This window comes from Typopeltis vanoorti, chromosome 21 (assembly GCF_054136105.1).
Source record: "Typopeltis vanoorti isolate ZY-2024b chromosome 21, IOZ_Tvanoo_1.0, whole genome shotgun sequence".
NCBI classification, from domain to species: Eukaryota; Metazoa; Arthropoda; class Arachnida; order Uropygi; family Thelyphonidae; genus Typopeltis; species Typopeltis vanoorti.
This window is the reverse complement of record NC_143569.1, coordinates 92732982-92751470: the sequence shown is the minus strand read 5'-3', so window position 1 is coordinate 92751470 and position 18489 is coordinate 92732982. Positions and strand designations below refer to the sequence as shown.

General features: G+C 35.5%; 1 protein-coding gene across 1 annotated transcript in view; it reads right to left on the bottom strand.

Moving 5' to 3' along the window:
• The window catches only part of LOC150095112 (protein phosphatase 1A-like), a 194716-nt gene that overhangs the window by 18598 nt on the left and 157629 nt on the right, over window positions 1-18489 (bottom strand). Inside the window, exon 6 of the mRNA XM_090410848.1 lies at window positions 4839-4893. Within this exon, the coding sequence (XP_090266974.1) occupies window positions 4839-4893 (55 nt within the window). The remainder of the gene's footprint in view (window positions 1-4838; window positions 4894-18489) is intronic.

Genomic DNA, 18489 nt, shown 5'->3' with positions numbered 1-18489 from the left:
ATTAAGGTCATCATCTGGAGTATAAGTATACACAAATATACAAGGACAAGCTCAGTTATATTTCACACAGTGTGCTAAAGAGACAATGATTTGATCAACAGTTATTCTACTGGCATGACCTCTAGTGGAAAAAAAGAAAAAAAAAAATATATATATAAAATACAAATAAAATTAAAAAAATTACTTAGAAACTACACCAAAGCTATATTCTATTTAAGATAACATCAGAGAAACATTCTTTCATACAGATAGTTTTCTTACAGTAACAATGATGTCCTAATTTAACATGACAATTGTTATATTTATTATATAACAACTGTTATATGCCAGCAAAAGTTGGTCGATTGGTAGAGCCTCTGCTACTAATGGCTCACGCAAAAAGTTAAGCAAGTTTGAGCACAGTTAGTAGCTGGAAGGGGTTCAATTGTTCGATGCTGTTAGTAAACTCTCCCTCGATGAGTCTTTGGACTCCTTGGAGGTGTCACATAATAATAATATTAGATTTAAGATAATGGATTATCTACAGTTCTGTTTATAGTTAACTCTTAGGTAGAAAGGTTCCTTGGGTAGAATATGTGCCTTCCATATGCTTGGGATTTTTAGGCTATCATCATTGTTCAGATTGGGGTGGTTGATAAGAATCTCACAGGCTGGCTTCCTTAAATTTGCATTCATACCATGTTTTGGTGTGATGTAAACAACTGGTGCTTTTCCAGTCAATTCTATGTAAAGTGTTCATGGCATGACAGAAAGGCCAGCTTCACCATAGTTATTATATTTAATGTGTCGTTTATGTTCGTTTTGTCTGATAGGAATTGTGCGTCCTATTTCTCCTATATAGGATAGATTACAGGTGCAATAAATATGGAGTACTCCAGGGTGGGCTAGCGGAGGGAGTGGGCGTTTGGATGAGTTGAGTAAGCTTTTTAATTTTGCAGATTTAAAGGTGGCTTTAAGGTTGTATTTCTGTAGTATTCTGTTTATTTTATCTTATGTCCCTTTAATGTGTGGAATTGTTATAGTTTTATTGTAGTCTAGTTTATCTTTGTTTTTTATTGAGGTCTTGTAGAGAATTTTGTTGATAATGTTTTGGCTGTAACCATTTTTTTAGGAGAGTATTATTGATAACTTTAAATTCGTCTTTAAGGACTTGTTCGTTGGAGCATATCTTCAAAGCCCTGTTTTTTAAATTGTTAATGACACCTAGTTTTGACACCAGACTAAAAGAAAGAATTAGAGCAGAAATCTATGACTGTTATACTAGTTAAAAGAAACTAATTTCCATGCGGCAATGATTGAAGCCACCTGGTTGGTTGGTTTATGATTTATTGGTGCAAGGACAGCAAAGATTATAGTGGTACACAGGGTAATATTAAATGGTCAGAGATAAATTAGTACAATGCAGTATTTACATATAAATAAAATTTATAATCAAATGTGCTTGCAGAAGACATCTGGTGTGAGGTGGAGTCTAACAAGATCAAATACATAACGGAGAGTTGTTACAGACCTAGTGGATCGGTTGCTAGTGATGAAGAAATGCATTACCAAATAAAGATGGGTGCAAAACAAGTAGCTATAATGGGGGACTTTAATTATCTGAACACTGATTGGACAGTGGTGAAGAATAAAACTGAATTTATTGAACTGTTGTGGGACAACTTCCTCAAGCAGCATGTGACAGAAGGAACTTGAGATCAAAGCATTAGATCTGATTATAGAATCAGAGGGAGTTTCACTTAAAGATGAAACTGTTCTGCCTTTGGGTTGGTGACAGCAATTATGCAGTACTAATTTGGGAAGCAGCTAAGTTTATGAATGTTTGATTCAGAAAAGATTACAAGCTGAATAACAAAGCTGGAAATTATGACAAACAGTTAAGTATTCTAGGTTCTGCTCCATGGTATCAGTTGTAGATGGGCAGGATATCAGCAGTGCATGGAAAGCATTTGAAAAATACTTAAATGATGCAATATTGGAATATGTCCCTAGAATTTGAAGAATAAATTCTAGGGACACATCAGTTAAGTTATGAAAATTGCAAGGCTCAGTCCAGAAGAGTTACAAGTATTTTATGGAAAGCTAAGTTGAGAATGAAAAGAAACTGGCTATGCAAGCTAAAGACAACCCAAAGAATTATATCGTTATGTTGCAAGTAAAAGAAAGAAAATGAATGTGAAAGATTAACTCTCGTCAATGCAGAAGGCTGTTCAATTAATGAGTGCCCATTTTCTTAAATGCTATCAACCAGGTATATGCAACACTGAGCTAAATGCTTTCTTTACACTGGAAGAAAGACCTGAGGAGCATGAGGAGGAGTTGCAAAAACTAAATAGGAACCCAACAATTAGGGGTTGATGAGATATCAGCATGAATGCTGAAAGGGTGTGAACTGGATGTTCCTTTACCCAGGCTATATATAATCTGAGTCTCAGAACAGGAAAGATTCTGCAGAAGTGAGGGGAAAAAAAAAGTATGATAATCCCATTGCACAAAGGTGGAACAAAGACTGATGTATCCAACTATCGACCTATTGGTATCTCTGGAGTGGTGAATGTTTTGGAAAAGATGGTTAGAGCTCACATACAGAAATGGGTTGATGGAGAATCTATACTTTGCAATGAAGAGTGTGGGTTTACTAAGTGAAGGTCACATTTGAGCAACTTGCTCACATATTATAATGTTAATATTGAGTTACACAAGGGGAACATATATACACACCATGATGCTTTTGGACTGTGCTAAGGCTTTCAACAAGATATAGCATGGAAGATTGCTGCATAAACTGAAGAATATGGGATTGGATTATAAAATATTAGTGTGGGTAAGAGGATAGCTGACTAATGACCAAAAAAAGTGATATATGGGGTGTGCAAGTCTGTCTGCAAGATATAAGGTGACAGTGGTATACCATAAGGTTCAGTCCTTGGTCCATTGTTATTCAATCTATACATTAATGACATTGGGAAGGATTCGATAGGAGGCATACAGCTAGTTGCTGATGATGCAAAGATAGGCAGGGTAATCAGGAATGCAGCTGATATGCAGCTTACCGAATTATTTAAATAAGCAGGAATTGTGTATATGCGAAAAATGGTGTCAGCTGAATGTTATTAAATGTAAAGTTATGCACTCTGGCATAGAGATATCTAATGTTATGCTATATTGGTGGGATTGTGCTAAAGCAACTGATTAACCTAAGTATATAGAAGTTTTATAGAGAAGTTGCAATTCAAGTGCCATATAGCAAAGATTGCGAATACAACTCAGAAGATAATTGCAATGGCAAAACAAACCTGGACATGTAAGAATAAGAAAGTCATTTTGCCTGTTTACAAGGCCTTAGATATGACTTCACTTGGACTATTGTGCACAGGTCTGGGCTCATGGTTTCTGTTATGCTGATAGAGTGGAGAAAGTGAAAAGAGTGTTAAAGATGATATTAGGACTAGAATATAGATTATGAAAACAAATTAAGAATTTGTGGAACTGCAGACACCAACATCCTCTTCACACATTCATTTTATGAAAGGTGGGAAGAGGATGAGAATTCATCCATGGAAGTTGAGAATGAATGCAGTGAAGGGGACGAGAGTTAGATTTCCATCTCAGAGTGGTACATGATTGGAATCGATACTGTAGGTGGTGAGTATAGGCAGTGGGAACGAATTCCAGAAAAGGTATGCAGCTAGTAGGGGGTGATATATCTACTCTCTCGATGAGACCCTGGTTCCCTAGAGGTCTGTCTTCATAATAATAATAAGAAGAAATAAGAAAGTATATAATAAAATACATAAAGCTGTCATTGAAACTACAAAGTTAGCAGTATGCAAGATAGTTTAGGGATGGAAATAAAAGTTCTTCAGACTATTGATACAAGAGTTATGAGGAAAATCAGGAGTGAATGGATGATATCAATAACAAAATCAAATGTAGATATCATAAAACAAAATATTAATATTCAAGACTGTGTAAGCAGAAATAATCTAAGATGTCACGATCGCTTAAACAGAATGGGAGAAAAAGAGACCAAGAACAGAATGGAACAAAAACTCTTTTTGCTCTAAACACATATTTGAAGCAAAAAGAGCATGTAAATAACCCAGAGAAGACCAGATATAATAGGTGGATGCAGGAAAATCTTTAGAAAATCAAAAATACAAGAACAGATCAAATCAGAGACTAATTTGGTAGAAAACTCTGAACAGTAAACTAATCACAACATTATAAATTAAAGATACCAAGAAATTATATACTTGGTTTAATCCATTATCCAAGTGTAAGCAAACACAGTTTGCACCTTTAGTGTCTTTCAGGACTGGGGCAACTCGTGGCAAAGGTGGTATAAGTTCTCATCACTTGCCTCAGTATCCCATAATGCAAAGCACATCTCCTTGCAGACATGTATAATGCTATGCATTAAGGGAAGGGTCACTACCCAGACCGGTTTCGACCTTAACCTATACCACCTTTGCCACGAGTTGCCCCAGTCCTGAAAGATACTTCAGGGCAAACTGTGTTTGCTTACACTTGGATAATGGATTAAATCAATTATATAATTCCTTGGTATCTTTAATTTATAATATAAAATAACCAAGTGAAAAACTTTCAATAATCATGACATTGTTTTTTCTTCTTATAATATGCAGTATATCTCCTTGAATGCATACACCAGTAAATTATGATTTAACTGCACATTACATTCATCCCCATTTTTGTTTGTTTGTATGTGTTTGTACATGTTAATCATTTATTTCACTCTTTCAAAAACTTTATCTATTTGATTATGACATAATATATATAAAAATGATTAAGATGCTGAAGAAATGAACACTTACCAAGTCTGACATTTTAAGTTTTACTCTGCTGTATATATCTTCAATTGCAGTACGTCTAAATGAAATAGTAAAAGCAGAATTCATTAAAAGTTATAAGATCTAGAGAATTGAATTTCAAACATCTTTTCTAAATGATTATTCTAGATCACTATTTCATTTCATGGAGAAAGGTTATTCAATGCTTAAACTTATAACCATTCACCTTGAATAGATGACCATCAGGTGCAATTAGTGAAGTGATGAAAGTATCTACATATAACAGGTCATCAACTTATAGATGTATTATGTTCCAAAAAACTGTTCTTATGTCACACAACTTTGTTACAATGTAATCAGTAGTTAAGTATACAGGATTACAAGCCTACATAACCTATGAAGCATGTAGTTTTGCTAGTAAAGCTGTACAACTGAGAGGAGACCTCCACATAGCCTTTAAAGGAATGCAGAGAACCGACCAGGGCTTCTGACCTAATGTCCAATCCTCACCTTCTCGTGGTGCACCCTGTTGGGTATCTACTTTGATACTGAACGAACGAGGATGGGCTGGCAATTTAGGATTTAGCCGACCAAATTGTATTCTTATTGGTTAAACCAAAATAAAAAATAACTGGTAATTAATTTACGGAATTAACAACGCATATAAAGTAAATTAATTAAAGATAACTTTAATGAATCACTTCTATATTTCGACAATGTCACATTGTCATCTTCAGGAACATAAAGATATGGTATGTGCACTACAGGAACTAACAAAGCAAATGAGGCAGAATTTGCTTTTTTTAACAAAGCAAATGAGCAAAGCTCATTTGCTTTGTTAGTTCCTGTAGTGCACATACCATATCTTTATGTTCCTGAAGATGACAATGTGACATTGTCGAAATATAGAAGTGATTCATTAAAGTTATCTTTAATTAATTTACTTTATATGCGTTGTTAATTCCGTAAATTAATTACCAGTTATATCTAACCAACGTATAAGTCTTACCACTAGAATCAAAATAAAAAATGATGGTACAACATGACAAAATTTCATGCCGGCTGGGGCGTCGCCTGGTTAAACAAGGCTCCCGTTGTTTTCGCCAGGGAACCAGGGCGAACAGCGAAAAGTCAGCTACTGGAACAAATCTGAAAACAAACCCCAACTCAACATCACCAGAGTTAAAGATCGGTACTATCAAAGTAGCCTGAATGGCAAAGAAATGGAGCTAGCTGAGGAATTAGATAAGTACCAGATCGACATAATAGGGGTGAGTGAAACAAAAAAGACCAAAACTGGTGAGATCTTTCTGAGCAATAAATACAAAATGTTATATTCAGGCAATGACAATCAAGGAAAAGAAGGAGTAGCCATAGTATTCAACACAAAATACGACGCTAATCTTCTTGAATGGCAGTCAGTCTCAAGTAGAGTAATGTGGGCAAATATGAGAATGGGGAACTGGACAATGAGACTTATTTGTGCCTATGGTCCCACAGAAGGTTCTACTAAGGTAGAAGTGGAGGAATTTTTTGAGGCTTTAGAAAAAGCAACTGACACAATGAAAAAGGAAAAGTTGGTCATTGTTGGGGATCTAAATAGCAGAGTAGGAAATGATTGTGAGACATACAAAAATATTTTGGGAAATTTTGGTGAAAAGAGCAATAATAATGGCAAATATCTGTTGGATTTCTGCTCAGGACATGGACTGGTTATTACTAACACCATGTTCCAACATAAAAATGTGCACAAATTCACATGGAGAGAAGAGGCTAGATATAAGAAAAGTCTCATTGACTATGTTATTGTTGATAGTGATGTTTTCTCCCTGGTGCAGGACACCAGAGTGTACAGAGGATTTGAAATTGGAAGTGATAACTATTTAGTCTCGAGCAGGATAAAATTGAATTTCATATTCAAAAGAATAACATTTGAGAAAGTTTTAAAGCGAATAAAAGTTGAGCAGCTCTCAGATGTGAACTGTAGACTAAAATACAGAAAGATTATTGAAAAGAAAATGAAAGAGTTTGAGAACAGAAATCAAGCCTTGGAGATTCAGTGGCAAACTCTGAAGAAAACATTGATTGATTCTGCCAGAGAGGCATGTGGTGAGGTTGTGTGCAAGGATAAAAAAATCAGAACTCCCTGGTGGACACAGGAAGTTAAAGAGGCAGTGAAGGAAAAGAAGAAAGCATATCAAAAGTTCCTGGCAAATAAGTCAGCTTTTACTCTTACAGAATACAGAGACAAATGTAAGAAAGCTAAACACTGTGTAAAACTAGCTAAACAAAAGTCATGGGAGGATTTTGGCAAGAATATAGAAAATAAATATCAAGAAGGTGGCAAAATATTCTGGAGGTTGTTGAAGAAGCTTTGGAATGGAGGAAAGAGTGCTGTAAAAGGAGTTAGAGATGATAAAGGTGACATGAAAACAGGAGAAAAAGATATCCTTGAAGTATGGAGTAATTACTTGGAAAAACTGCTAAATGAAACAAGCAGTGATGACAGCACAGTGATAAAAAACACTGACCAGGCATGCAGTCAGGAATACATATCCATACTTGAAGTAGAAAAAGCCATCAAAGGCTTGAAATGTGGAAAGGCAGCAGGAGTAGATGATATTCGACCAGAAATGCTGAAGTATGGTGGTATAAAAGTCTTACAGTGGCTGCACTGCATAGTTCAGAAAGCCTGGACAAAGGGACGAATTCCCGATGATTGGAGTAGAGCTCTCATAGTACCCGTATATAAAAAGGGAAATAAAACTGAATGTGAGAATTACAGAGGTATTTCCCTACTGAGTGTTCCTGGCAAGATCTATGTAAGTATACTTGAGAAACGGTTGAGAAGAATTGTGGAAGAAAAGCTTGGTGAAGAACAAGCTGGATTCAGGCTAAATAGAGGCTGTCAGGATCAGATCTTCACTTTACGACAAATAGTCGAGAAAGCCTGGGAATATAACAAAGATCTGTATTTAAGTTTTGTCGATTTGGAAAAGGCAGATGACAAGGTGCCAAGAGAGAAGCTATTCAATACGCTGCAGTTATATGGTGTCAATGGGGCATTATATCAAGCAATACTTAGTCTTTATTTGAGTTGTAAGTCAGCAGTTAGAATTGAAGGAAGTACAGGAAGATGGTTTAATGTTAAATCTGGTGTGAGACAAGGATGTACATTATCCCCTCTGTTATTTGTTATCTATATGGATCACATTATGAAGGAAAGTGGTATTAAACCTGATATCAAAATTGGAGATGTTAATGTCAGCTCTTTGCTTTATGCGGATGATGTTATACTTCTAAATAAATCCGCTATAAGTCAGCAAGATTCTCTGACTAAATTGAATAGCTGTTGTAATAGATATGGTATGAAGGTCAGCAATAAAAAGACAAAGACAATGAAAATAGGCAGAATCATTGAAAATGTCAACTGTGTTGTGAATGGAGAACCTGTGGAACAAGTAAAACATTTCAGCTACTTAGGCACGATTTTTAGTGAAGATGGTAAATTAAATATGGAAATAGACAACAGAATCAACAAAGCTGGTATGGTAGGAAGTCAATTGAATAATTTCATATGGAGTAAGAGAGAAATTAGCCAAACCACTAAGTTGGCTGTATACAAGACAGTGTTCAAACCAGTTTTAACTTATGGATCTGAGAGCTGGGTCAGAAGTAAAATACTTGACCAAAGACTAGAGACCACAGATATGAGAGTCCTGAGAAAGATTTGAGGCGTGAACAGATGGCATCAATGGCAATGTCATATTAAAAATGAGGATATTAGGAAAGAACTTGACATTGTCAGCATCCAGGAATGCGTTAGCAGAGCTAATCTCAGGTGGTATGGTCATTTAAATAGAATGGGAGAGAAAAGATTAGCAAAACAAGTGTTCTCTGCCAGGTTAGCAGGAAAACGACCCAGAGGAAGACCAAGATATAGGTGGATCAATACGGTACAAAGTACCTTAGATGATAGAAATATAAGATCTGATAATGTTGGAGTCTTGACAAGTAACAGACTGATTTGGAGGAAAATTGTAGATAGGAAGTTAGTAATGATGTAATTTTTTCATGTAGTACTGTCATATCCTGTACACCCCTTGAGGGAACATGCCAGGAATTTGATGATGATGATGATGATGATGAATATACAGCTGAAGAGCACATTACTATCTTTTTTTCATAATGTGCTTTGATGTTTGCACTAGTTTAATTTGATAGAAGTTCTTACAGCAGACACCTCATAGTTCACTCTGTCATGGGATTTTCATCTGCTGCAACAGGAACTTCTTTCAGATACAAAGGTGACAATAAATAGGGAAATTACTTATTCCAAGAAATTCTTGGAATACTTTTTTTTTTTTAAATCTTTGAATACCTTAAGCTCTTTCAGATATCCCTTCTACATACACAACAAAAGTTTTGTCACTTGATTAATACTAAAGACCCACACCTTTCTTTGCAATTTTGGCAAATATTTTCACAAATGTCATGGCTGAATTTCTTAGGAGCAACAAAAGATCTCAATTTCAAAAGTATACTTGAAAATATGCTTAAAAGTTTTGAAAAAGATTAGGCTATATGACTCGAAGGCTCATTTCTTGCATTCTCATGTATGAGTATTTTCCTGAGAAGAATGCTGATGTATTGAGCAATGAACAGGGTGAAATCCCCCCCCCCAAAAAAAGGATAAGAAAAAAATAAGGAGGTTGAGAATGTGGAAACATTAACATGACAGAAGAGACCCTTCCCATAAGAAATAGATGAATGCAGGTTTGATTCTCAACTACAGATATTTGAAATGTAGCCCTACTCAAATGAACATAATTATTTATTGGAAGAAAAAAATATCACCTTGTATAGTTAATAAATGTTCATAATGCATCCAAGCTGCCAGCTTGGATGCATTCTGACATGGGACAGATGGATATTCTTTGGGATACTAACAGATCAACAATACTGTGTTATTTAAAGATTTGCCTCCTAAATCCACATTCTTCCATGGTATCAACAGAAACAACTTCCTCACAGATGTCATCAAATGATACCAAATTCACTTGATTGGAGTTTCTCATGAAAACTGTCACTGTTATTGGTAGCTTGACTTGAATTAATATATATATATATATATATTTTTGGCGGGAGGGGGGAGATTACATTGTATAGTTAAGTTTAAAATGTTCAAAATGAAACTATCCATCCAGCAACTTTCCTTCTCCAGTTCCACTTATCAATAGCAAATACCTTGGAAGGGATGTTAAGGTATCTGCCATCAACCGCAGTCTAATGCATAGAATTACATAAGTATTTCCCTACTGAGTGTTCCTGGTAAGATTTCTGCAAGTATACTTGAGAAACGGTTGAAAAGAATTGTGGAAGAAAAGCTTGGTGAAGAACAAGCTGGATTCAAACCAAATAGAGGTTGTCAGGATCAGACCGTTATATGGTGTCAATGGAGCATTATATCAAGCAATACTAGTCTTTATTTGAGTTGTAAGTCAGCAGTTAGAATTGAAGTACAGGAAGATAGTTTAATGTTAAATCTGGTGTCAGACAAGGATGTACATTATCCCCTCTATTATTCATTATCTATATGGATCACATTATTAAGGAAAGTGGTATTAAACCTGATATCAAAATTGGAGATGTGTCAGCTCTTTGCTTTATGCGGACGATATTATACTTCTAAATAAATCCGCTACAAGTCTACAAGATTCCCTCACTGAATTTTATAACTGTTGTAATAGATATGGTATGAAGGTCAGCAATAACAAGACAAAGACAATGAAAATAGGCAGAAGCATTGAAAATGTCAACTGTGTTGTGAATGGAAAACCTGTGGAACAAGTAAAACATTTCAGCTACTTAGGCACGATTTTTAGTGAAGATGGAAAATTAAATATGGAAATAGACAACAGAATCAGCAAAGCTGGTATGATAGGAAGTGAATTGAATAAATTTATATGGAATAAGGGAGAAATTAGTCGGAATACTAAATTAGCTGTATACAACCCAGTGTTCAAACCAATTTTAACTTATGGATCTGAGGAGCTGGGTCAGAAATAAACACTTGACCAAAGACTAGAGACTGCAGATATGAGAGTCCAGAGAAAGATCAGGGGCACGAACAGATGACATCAATGGAAATATTATATTAAAAACGAGGATATTAGGTAAGAACTTGACATTGTCAGCATCCAGGAATGCGTTAGCAGAGATCTCAGGTGGTATGGTCACTTAAACAGAATGGGAGAGGAAAGATTAGCAAAGCAAGTGTTCTCTGCCAGGTTGGCAGGAAAACGACCCAGAGGAAGACCAAGATATAGGTGGATTGATATGGTAAAAAGTGCCTTAGATGATAGAAATATAAGATCTGATAATGTTGGAGTCTTGACAAGTAACAGACTGATTTGGAGGAAAATTGTACATAGGAAGTTAGTAATATGTAAATTTTTCATGTAGTACTATCATATCCTGTATACCTTGAGGGTACATGGCAGGAATTTGATGATGATGATGAAAATATAGCACTGTTGCATTCCACCACAAAATGTGTATCAGAGCCCACTTCTGTAAACATGAGGTTTTTGATGACCAGACAATATAGGATGATACTTTGGGGTTTCTGTTGAAGTGAATATGTATGTGTAGTATTTCTGAAGAATCTTTGAATTTTCCAACAAAACAGTTATGGTCATTTTACGGCATTTCTGTTTTCCCAAAGTAGAATATAGCCTTCATTAGTTGTGTGATATGCAACTGGATTAATGTTTTCTCTTCATTTTCATATCATTAAGATCTCAGACATGTGAATCTCTCCAGAACAACCTGTTTGACCTATAGCATACATCAAACAGTGTATCTTGTACACACTACTTCTTAAGGAAAGGGTGAGGTGATTTCAAGGGATTTTGTAAGAATCTTGAAATTTTGTACAGAGAAATGAAAGTCACTTTTATGCCATAACCCTTCCTCACAACCATAATAAAATACACAAAACAGCTCAGAAACTTCAATGTTCTAGGTAATATTTCTAAGTTTGAAATATTCATAATTTCACAAGAAATAAGCAAAATAAAAACATCTTTAATCTTTCACCATTCAAAATATTACAAGATCTACTGCCAGTTTATTTAATTTAATAGTTCAAGGTGAGAATTAAATTCCTGGAATGGCCTTGTACTATAACACATATGGCAAGTTAGGCAGTATAATATGACTGTGGGTGCTTGGAGAATGCTGGGCTACTGCCTTGATTCTTAACAAAACAATCAAGCAAGTAGTTGACAAGCTGTGGAATTTTTGTACATGTGTCCGTTGATTTCAGCAGAAAAATGAGTAAACACAATTTCGAACAGCACATTAATGAGTTACGTGCACAGTTGGGTAAAAGCACAAGTGAAAATCTAAACATATTAAGAGTGGTTCATAGTAATGATGTCATGAAAAAGTCTAGCATATAATATGTTCAGAAGTTCAAAGAGAGATAGGAAGACATGAGAGACAAAAGAACTGGGCAACCAAACACTCACTAACGATGTGAAAATGAGGAAAAAGCACAGCAATTAGTTCAGGCCAACAGACAATTATGTGTATGGTAAATGGCAGAAGAATCAAATTTACAGAAACAAAACAGCGAGGAAAATTTTGATAGATGATTTGGGAATGAGAAAAAAATTCTACACTTCTGTGAATTTCGAGTGAAGATCAAGAGCAGCAGCAGCTTGATGTTTGGTCTGATCTTTCTTCACAATTGGCTGTTTTGGACAGTTATTACTGGTGATGAAATTTAGTGCTTTCAATATGACCCTGAAACAAAATGCAAAAGCATTCAATGGAAAACATCTTCAAGACAATGTCATGATCACAGATCCAGACTATTTGTGCTTGTTTGATTTTTGATCGTAAAGTCAGAGTTCACTGTGAGCTCATTAAACAAGAACAAACACCACTATTTAGAAGTGCTTACAAGGTTAGGTAAAGCCATTCATAAGTCCTAAGAAAAGACACAAATTTTGGCCAAATAACTAAATCATCTGTCATGAAAGTGCCTCTACCTACGATTGATGCAACAGATATTTATGAGTATAAAAATAATAAATAAAATAAATTGCACCATTTTCTGTATTCACTATTCAACCCTTGCAACCTCTAGCCATTCTCAAAACTGAATGCCATTTTTGGAAGGTGGCAGAGTGCTTGGAGCTTATACAGATTTTCTGAATCCAATGCCATGTGGTGACAGTAATAACAAGCATTCCAGAAATATTTTGATCAATGGCAACATCATCATCTAAGTGTACTGCTACATAAGGGATTACTTTGAATTCGTTTTAGATAAATTATGGACTCTACAACCATGTTATAAATAACTATTTTAATTTCCCAACGTTTCGACCTCCATATTATTTGAAGAGCATTCATATTTGAAGCGCCTCTGTAGCGCAATTGGAAGAACGACGGTACGTTGTGCCCTTCGATTCTTGTAATGAAGGGAGGATATGGACTTTATATGGACTTTTTCAATTGAAGGTGAGTTAGCCGATCTCATACGGAGGTAGCAGGGTTTTTTTTCTCCCAGAAACTCTGGATTTTCATCCCGCATACAGATAAATCAGCCCTTCAGAATACACACAATTTACAGACAAAAAATACTAGCTATGGTGGTTGTGAGCAGTAGATGTTGATGTAGGTGATTAGTAGTAGAGATTCTATGTAGTGGTGGAGATGGAGAGTTGTAGAGTGGGTGTCCTCCCGCGATGAGTCTTCGGACTCCTTGGAGGTGTCACGAATAATAATAATAATATTAAGGTCATCGTCTGGAGTATATACATATACAGAAAAAACTGAATTACATTTCACACAGTATGCTAACGAGACAATGATTTGATCAACGATTATTCTATTGGCATGACCTCTAGTGAAAATAGAATATAAAAAAAAAATAATTACTTAATTAAAAACTACATCAAAGCTATATTCTATTTGAGATAACACCAGAGAAATATTCTTTCAAACAGATAGTTTTCTTACAGTAACAATGATGTCCTAATTTAACATGACAATTGTTATATTAGATTTAAGATAATGGATTATCTACAGTTCTGTTTATAGTTAACTCTTAGAGAGAAAGTTTCCTTGGGTAGAATATGTGACTTCCATATGCTTGGGATTTTTAGACCATCATTATTGTTAAGATTAGGATGGTTGATAAGAATCTCACAGGCTTCCTTAAATTTACGTTCATACCGTGTTTTGGTGTGATGCAAACAGTGGTGAGCTATAAGGGGCTCGCCCGAGCCCTTTGTTCAATTTTTCTCAAATTTGCGAGCCCCTTGTTCTTCTTATTTACTTTATTTTTTCAAAAAAACACTATTAAATAAAATATTATAATTACTGTTACCACCATTTCACAAATAAGAATTGACTTTTGGTAATCGCATATAAATAAATAGGACTATAAAATAATGCCCCTTGATTGGTACCGTTGATTATCACTTGAAGTATAAAAACAAAGAGAAATATAATGTACTTCAATATTATTGAAGCCATTGATACCAATCAACCAACCAGCAAAGGTTGGTCGATTGGTAGAGCCTCTGCTACTAATGGCTCAGTTAAGTAAGTTTGAGCATGGGGACCAACCATTCGATGCTGTTGGCACACTCTCCCTCGATGAGTCTTTGGACTCCCTGGAGGTGTCAAATAATAATAATAATAATTATTGTGTTTAGATAATATTTATTTATTATTTATAGACTGTTTGTCATGAAAACTTCTATCGCAAACAAAAGAAATTTATTTTGTTTATAAAAAATGCAGACTATTTCATATGTGCGATTATAAAAGATTTTATTCTTATTATATTTTGATAGTATTTGATTGGCATTTGTACAGAAGCTGTATTAATAAACATTTTTGTGTGAAATACGGCTTTTTTTTTTTTTGCTCAACGATGCGAGCCCTTCGTTAAAATTTCCATAGCTCACCACTGGATGTAAACAACTGGTACTTTTCCAGTCAATTCTATGTAAAGTGTTCAGGGCATGATCAGAAAGGCCAGCTTCACCATAGTTATATTTAATGTGTTGTTTATGTTCCTTTTGTCTGATAGGAATTGTACATCCTGTTTTCCCTATATTAGGGTAGATTACAGGTGCAATAAATATGATATATTGACGAGTGGGGCAGCGGAGGGAGTGGGTCTTTAGATGAGTCAAGTAAGCTCTTTAATTTTGCATGAGGTTTAAAGGCTTTAAGGTTGTATTTCTGTAGTATTCTATTTATTTTATCTGATGTCCCTTTAATGTATAGAATAGTTATAGTTTTATTGTAGTCTAATTTATCTTTGTTTTTTAGTGAGGTCTTGTAGAGAATTTTATTGATAGTATTTTGGCTGTAACAAATTTTTTAGGAAACTATTGCTGATAACTTTAAATTCATCTAAGAGGACTGTTCGATAAGTCTGTGCAAAGTCTAAGAGATAGCACCGCCAGTATGTATCGAGGTTATTTTTAGTTGCTGGGAGCTGTTGGAGGATCACACACTTAGTTTCAGTCAGATCTATTACTCTGTGTTTGGCATTCATTTGAATCAATCAAGTACCCGATTTGTGAAAAATGGATGAGAAAGAATTTTGTGTAGTGATTAAACATTACTTTTTGAAAGGCAAAATGGCTAAGGAAACCAAAGCTAAGCTTGATAAACATTATGGTGAGTCTGCACCTTCGATTAGAACGGTTTATAAGTGGTTTAGTAACTTTCAAAGTGGCCATGTGAGCACAAGTGACGCTGCAAAATGCGCTCCTCAATTGCGGTTGTAATATATATATATTTTTTTTTTACTTCTACTACTTCTTGTAATTTTACTTGTGTTATTTATATTCTCTTAATTGGCTTTATGCTTTAAGGTTATCCTATTCCTAATGATATCTCGTCTTATTCCCCACAGCTAGCTCTTAAAGCTCCTATATAAGGTGATGCTGTTAGTGAATTGACTTAAGTACTAGACAATTCTCAGATATAGATAGCAATCTCTTACGCTGAAAGGAACTTAGGAAAATTTATTTGATTTGTGACTGCGTCACTTAAGTTCCTAATTAATAAGCATCAGAGATGAGCTATAACACCTATAGGACATTTCTACCAATTGTCTAAGGCTTAATTTACAATCGTGGCTATTCCTTAGTTTCCCTTGTTCACAGGTTCGAATATTTTTTCCAGACAGTGCATTAAGTAAAGATCAGACGAAGTCTCCATTTAACAAACAAAACATGTTTAATGCAACTTGAAACAAATTTTACACTATTCCATACACTTTGTACAGTCTTAATCATAATCTTAACCTTAAACAAAGAAAAATTTATCATTTACATAGAAAAAAAAACCTCATGTCCTACAATATCTCTTTTACTATATCATCTCCCCAAATTTATCTCATATCTAATGCTTCAGTCCTAAATTTTTGTCATCTGCCACAACACTAAAGTTCTATGAATGTTACAATCAGAAAGTCACAATTCTCCTTTCGCACTTCACTGATAATACTGGAAAATGTACTTTCCTTCAAGTCTTTATGATCCTAATCTGTTTCAGAGTTGTTCTTCTGTGCAGGCCTTCTATGCACGTTGCTCAATAGTCGTCCTTTCGTGGTTCACTTGTGGGAAAAGTGATTCCCATTTGCCAATGGCACTGGACCAAGTCGAAGGCACCCTACATCCGATGCACCGAGTGAACTCCTAGCTGCAATTTATCGCAGAAATTTCTGCTGCTCCTCCGCCGCCGCTGCTCCCTGTAAGCATGGATGCTTTCTGATGAACTCTAGTCAGGTCTGCAAACTGTCCCAAAAGAAAGCGAGAGTGACTTCCTTCCAAGGCTCCCTATATACTATTTTTTTCAGGTCCCTGTTTTAGGGTCGGAGACCCCCAAATGTCCCATGTGCACACTGATGTCAGTCATCGTGACCTTCATTTCAGGGCGGCAAGAGTTCGTTGCTTCAGGGTTGGAGACCCAGATAACCTGCGTCAGCGGCTGTGACCTTCAATCCATTGTTCACTATCACATACATAATCCTCTGTAATTCCTTTAGCTTGGGGTATAAAGGCTTCAAAAATAGGTCATCTCTACAATTTTACTCTAAGAATAAAATAAAGTGCACAATCTTAACAACTATTTTATCTTACAATATACAAGCATTTCTAAGTTGATGCAAGTTCCAGATACCCACATGGGTTTACAAAATTTTCGGCAATGAGTATTCTAGAGTTATTTACAATATGAATGACCTCTGTAAAAATTGATGCTACATTAAAGGAACTTCTGCTGCATCGAATTTTATAATGCTGAACGTTCTGGAAGATAGAAGAGTGAAGGTGCATGAAATTGCTAAGGCTGTGGGCATCTCAAATGACCACGTACATAATATTTTACATGAATATTTACATATGAGAAAACTATCCACAAGATGGGTGCCGCGGTTGCTCACACCGGATCAAAAATGGCAACGTGTGAACTGTTGCAAGGACAGCTTGAAGCTGTTTCAACGGAATCCAGAGGAATTTTTGCGTTGTTTTGTAACAGTGGACGAAACATGGATTCATCACTACCAGCCTGAGACCAAGGAACAGTCAAAAAATGGGTTGCAAGTAGGGAATCTGCACCAAAGAAAGCAAAAACCATTCCTTCAGCAAGAAAGGTTATGGCCACCGTCTTATGGGATGTTCGTCGCATAATCTTCATAGACTTATTGGAAAAGGACAAAACAATTACCGGAGTGTATTATGCATCCTTGCTGGATTGTTTAAATAATGAAATAAAGGAAAAATGACCATATTTGGCAAAGAAGATTCTTTTTTCACCACGACAACGCACCAGCTCACTCTTCTGCAATTAAGACCTCAAAATTGTTCGATTTATGCTATGAAGTCCTTTTGCATCCCCACTACTCTCCAGATTTAGCTCCCTTGGGCTACTATCTGTTTCCAAATATGAAAAAATGGCTGGCAGGAAAGAGATTTTCATCAAACGATGAGGTGACTGCAGAAACAATTGCCTATTTTGAAGAGTTGGACAAATCATACTATATGGACGGGATCAAAAAACTCTAGCATCGTTGGACTAAGTGTATAGACCTCAAAGGAGACTATGTTGAAAAATAAAAAATGTTTGTCCCCAAAAAATGATATTTTCTTCATTTTTGCACAGACTTATCGAACAACCTTTGTATAAGCATTTGTTCACTGGAGCAAATCTTCGAAGCCGTGTTTTTTAGAGTATTAATGACATCTAGTTTTTGTGTTGGGTGGTGGTGGTGGTAGGAGTTTATGTGTATATAGTGGTCAGCAAGTGTCGGTTTCTGGTAAACAGTGAAGGACTTCTGACAGTCTTTCCTTCACTGTTTATTGGAAACCAACACATACTGGCCAATATATACACAAACTCCTACCACCACCCAAAACAAAAACTAGGTCTCATTGATACTCTAAAAAAACAGGGCTTTGAAGATTTGCTCCAATGAACAAGCACTTATAGATGAATTTAAAGTTATCAGCAATACTTTCCTAAAAAATGGTTACAGCCAAAATACTATCAACAAAATTCTCTACAAGACATCACTAAAAGACAAAGATAAACTAGACTATAATAAAACTATAACCATTCCATAGTTAACTCT